Raw genomic sequence first — 4,818 nt, forward strand, 5'->3', positions numbered from 1 at the left:
TTTCTGTCTCCTTCTGTTTGCTCTGGACACTTTCTTCCCTCTCTGTGTTTATCTGAGTCGCTGAGCTGAATTTTGTTGTGTTTGGCTCTAAAGTTTTGAGCCTAAGAATTAAACATGTCGTCGATGTGTTTGTGGTTTGTTTTTGTTGACGTGTTGGTGTTGTGTAGCGACGTCGTCTGTCTGTTCTCTGGTTCAGACTGAACTGGATGGACTGTCGTTGGATCACGTTCTCCTCAGAATCAATAAAGACTTTAACAATCAGTTAGCTACAGTTAGCATGCTAGCACGCTAAACATAGACGCTAAACATGTTAGCGCTAGATACCAGTTATCAGTGATTGATACTATCTGTGATCGATATATTATCTCTGATTGATTGATACCATTACCTTTGAATTATGACCTTCAAATCAGGTATTGATAAGTTATCTGTGATAGATGCCAGTAAGCGCTTACAGATGTCATTATCTTTGATTCATAAGTTATCTGATTGTTACTCGTGATCTCTGATTGATACCAACATGTCATTGACACCTGTGATTGATATTTATGTCTGATTAAAAGCAGACTTTACCTGAAGTGTTTCAGTCTGATGTTGTTTCACTACTTTTATTTTTGATTTAATTTAGACTTTTTTTTAATGGAGCCAAGTTTGGATTCTTCCAACTCCTACATGATACGATCATCAGTAAATGTAATATGTGAGTGGGCAGCTTGAGCTGTATTTATGCATTTACTGTGAACAGCAACACGTCTGACAGTTTCAAGCCAAATGTAATCTTTATTAGACTGTTTCTGTACAAAAAGCACTGGATCACAGGAAAAAAATGAACCAAAAAGACATGCATCTATTTACAGCATGGCCAGAGACAGAAAAGAAAAGAATCCGGCGGCGTCGCCACCGATTGTATTCTAAAGACATTAATTAAACATTGTGCTTTGATATACTTTGATGATATATTTCATATTTCACAAAGATGCAGTGCCTCTGCCCTCTTTCACATTGAAGTAAAACATCGAAAAAAGTATATTTTTCAGTAAGAAAACCAGGACGGTGACAAGCAAACTTTCTACAACTGTGACAGAAAAACTAAATAAAAAACCTTACAAGCTGTTTGAGTCGATGTTCGGTTTGAGGTGCGGCTCCTCTGTTCAATAGTTGAGCTGAAAAATGGCTTTCCCAAGAAACGGACGGATGTTCAGTCTCAAGCCGACGCGACGCCGCCGGTCCTGCTCGATTTGCATAAAGTTTGATCTGTCTAGACATAAGATTCCCAAAGAAATTTAGAGATTTGCTATAAAGGGATGCTGGATGGTTCATTTTTCTTTTGGCGCAAAGTTAATGAAATGTTTCCTAAACTGTCCTTAAATGAAAAACTGTGAGAAGCAAAAATCAGAATATATCCGCTGAGATTTTACTTTTTTGATTTAACCATCTGCTGCTTAGAGTTCGGAGGGTTAAAGTTTTGAGAGTTGAAGTCTCGTTTGCCTCTTCCCTTTATCCCACACTGAAATCCTATGAAGCAAAAACAAGAGCCTAATTTTGTTCAAAAGGTTTCAGCTTTACATTCTGCCATTAGATCAGTTCATCTTCTGCTGTACCTCCAGCTCGTCTGTTCTGTTGTGCAGAACTGCAGATGTAGCTGTTGCAGTACCTCCCTTTGTAATTTGGGGGCGCTGTTTCACACGACAGCCAAAATCAGGGAGGTTAGTGTTTTCCGAGCGTCGCTATCTGAGAGACTAACTCCTAACTTTCTCTTTGAGATGTTTCGGGAAACCTGAGGGACGAAAAAGAAAAAATCCTCGCAGTTTAACTCAAGTGCAGCTCAACAAACAAATTGAGATTCAAACAAAAACAATGTTCCATCATAAATATTAAAACGTTTTTTTGCAGATGGAGTTGCAGTCCCTCCCTGTGTGATTTGACACGACAACCAAAATCGGGGAGTTTTATTGCTTCTCAAGCATCACTTCGTGAAAGGTTTACCGCTAACTTTCAGTTTGCGTTTTTCTGGGGAACCACAAAAGATAAAATGAATCAGATTCAACCTGAAACAACATAATTTTTAAAAAATGAGCCGCATTCTTTGCAGGCGGCATTGCAGTACCTCCCTTTGTCATTTGGGGTCGCTGTTTCACACGACAACCAAAATCAGGGAGTTTTCTAAATGTCGCTAACTGAAAGGCTAACCGCTAGCTTTTGAGTCTTTAGTACATTTTTGGGGAAACTGAGGAACCAAAAAGAAAAGGTTGCAGTCTCGTCAAACAAAAACTGCCGTGAACTAATCGCTGCAGAACGTGTTGAGTTATGGTCAGTCGTAAGGCATCGAAATCTACTTCTTTTAGCTTTTCCAAACCTTCTTGTAGCTTGCATCACGGCACAGGAACACAGTTGCATAAGTAAATGATCCAGATTGTGTGCGACGACGAGAACAGCACCATCAACAACAACACCAACATCGATGGAAGTTTCCTTGAGATCGGTGACCCAAAAAACCCATTTTTAAAATCTGTGTTTTAAAAAATCACCAAAAAACACAAAGACTTGGAATCGGGTGGAATATTCTGATGGATAAAAACACCGAAACCAAAAAAAAAAAAAAAAAGGTTCATAGGAGGAGTGACAACGAAATATTAAAAAAATTCACATGACGAGGATTTTTAAAACGACGGGAAAAAAAAGGCGGGAAAAACAAACAAACAAAAAAAACGCATTGGTGCATATTGTTCTAGCTTTCATCTTTTTTTCCCCCCACTTTTATTAGCTTTTTTTTTCTTTTCTGCTAAGATGCATTGCTCTTATTAAGTGCCCCAACAAAAATAGTGCATTAAGAAATAACCATGATTATACATTTCACAATAATACACAAAGGACGAGAAGAAGAACCAGGGAGAACACAAATGATGCCGTTTACAAAAAGTTAAATATCGGAAAAGCAGTTTTATACAAAAGTGATGAAAGCGTTTGTTTTACGTCCTGCTTTCAAAAACAGGGTGACCGCGTCATGACGTTTTTTTTTTTTGTTGTTTTTACAAAAAAGGGTTAATTCTTCTCACTTGTTCACTCTTTTTACAATATCTAAAAGGTATTAAGACATCAAATGTGTTTACATATATATTTGAGACTATCATTCAGGCCTAAATCACAAAAGGAACTCCCCAAAACATACTTTATAAATACATAGAAAATAAGCACAATCAGAAGAATAACAAGTAAAATCTGGTACCTAAATGTGGTTAAAACTGCTGCAAGCTTTTTCTGGTTAAAATCTACCACTCGACACACCCGCGAAACAGAACTATTGTACTGTTTAAAAGAATGAAAACGAAAGAGGAACAGGAGCTGGAAATCAAACGTTAGTGGAACATCTGCTCACAAAGTTACTGCATTTTCCTCCTTTTCAGAACATGAGACACAAACGTGGGTAAAATCTACAGAAAGGAAAACACTCGTGATGTTCGTCGGTCCGGTTCTTTCAGGGTTTTTTGATTCTTCCGATTAAAAACAAATCTGAAAACCGTCTGACTTTTTTTTTTTTGTCCACATTTGAGAAAAATAAATGTTCCTGGTTTCTTGGACTCGGTCCAACTTGACGAGGAGCATCTGTTCAGACGAGAACCAATCGGATCTGAGAGCTTCAGCGGAGTTTGTTTTACTGGGACTTGCGTTGAATTTGAGCTAAAATGCATCTAAAAAGAGTTAAACTGCAAAAATTTAAGTCTGAAATTAGCCCATAAGGACAAAATGTTAAAACTGATGCAACATCTACAGAGAAAGAAAAGCATCAAACAGAAAAATCAATGAACTGATTTCAGAAAATAACTTCCGTTCAATTCAAAACCCAAAGTTTAAGATGACAAATCAAAATGTGCACATTTGAGAAACTGGAACCAGAAACATGAAGATATTTTATAATTAGGCTCAATTGATTGATGCAAATAAATGATCAATTATGTGATTCGTTTAAATTATGTTTTTATTTCAGTCAAGGAATTAATCTGCAAAAAAATGTGAGTTAATCGAGTTTTATGAAGTAAAAATGCTGAAGTTTTCTGGTTCCTGCAGATTTAATGTTTCACTTTGTTGCAAATCATCAAAAACCAAAGAAAATAAAAATAAAATAAAAAGTTCCTTCAGATATTTATCAGATAAAACTAATAATAATTGATTGATCTGCTGATTTAGCTGCTTTAGCGCTAACGTTAGATCACATGATGACCTGTTTTCATTTAAAGGAAAATTACAAAACGTACACGTTTCAGCCAAATTACAACTTGGTAAAAAAACACCCAGTGGAAGTGAAACTGGAGAATATCTGCCGCTAGTCGCTGACGTTTGACGTCGTTGCTTTGAGCTCGGCGACGTTTTCTCGCTGTGAACAGATGCTCCCGGTGGCCACGCCCTCACAGTGGTTTGAACTGATCTGTTCAGCCTCGAGAGTCAAACTGACACCTGCCCTCCCGCCCAGTGGCCACGCCCACACTCACACAGGCCACGCCCACACGCGGTGGCCACGGGGAGAACGTGATGACGGCGAGTAAATAAATGAAGGTTTCTCTGGTGCAGTGATGGATTCTGGATTCTGAGGGAGGACGGGAGGATTTTTCTTGGTGTGGTGGCGTTTGGGGTTCGGAGGGTCTGATGGCATCCGGCTGATTCCTCACATGGGGGGAACGATGAGACCTGCCATGGCTGAAACACAACACAACCGTCAGACTCACGGCTTCTTTTTCTGAAAAAAACAACATGTTGTTCTTTTACAACATACTTTAACTTTTCATTTCATGCACAGATGATCTGGACATACTTCTAACTCCG

The 4,818-nt window shown here is 38.4% G+C and overlaps 2 protein-coding genes across 5 annotated transcripts in view; both read right to left on the minus strand.

The window, feature by feature from the left end:
* The window catches only part of LOC103366348 (protocadherin gamma-C3-like), a gene marked incomplete at its 3' end in the record, with an annotated part of 5,962 nt that extends 5,498 nt beyond the window's left edge, over positions 1–464 (minus strand). The window contains exon 1 of the mRNA XM_008294047.1: positions 456–464. Within this exon, the coding sequence (XP_008292269.1) occupies positions 456–464 (9 nt within the window). The remainder of the gene's footprint in view (positions 1–455) is intronic.
* Positions 465–754: 290 nt separating this feature from the next.
* The window catches only part of LOC103366337 (transcription factor COE3-like), a 193,816-nt gene continuing 189,752 nt past the window's right edge, over positions 755–4,818 (minus strand). For 3 of the 4 annotated variants that reach the window (XM_008294036.1, XM_008294037.1, XM_008294035.1), the window contains one exon: positions 755–4,692. In XM_008294036.1, coding sequence (XP_008292258.1) covers positions 4,661–4,692 — 32 coding nt within the window. In that variant the 3' untranslated portion in view covers positions 755–4,660. The remainder of the gene's footprint in view (positions 4,693–4,818) is intronic. The other variant, XR_520662.1, reaches the window with a different exon arrangement.

This window comes from Stegastes partitus, unplaced genomic scaffold (assembly GCF_000690725.1).
Source record: "Stegastes partitus isolate 25-593 unplaced genomic scaffold, Stegastes_partitus-1.0.2 Scaffold932, whole genome shotgun sequence".
NCBI classification, from domain to species: Eukaryota; Metazoa; Chordata; class Actinopteri; family Pomacentridae; genus Stegastes; species Stegastes partitus.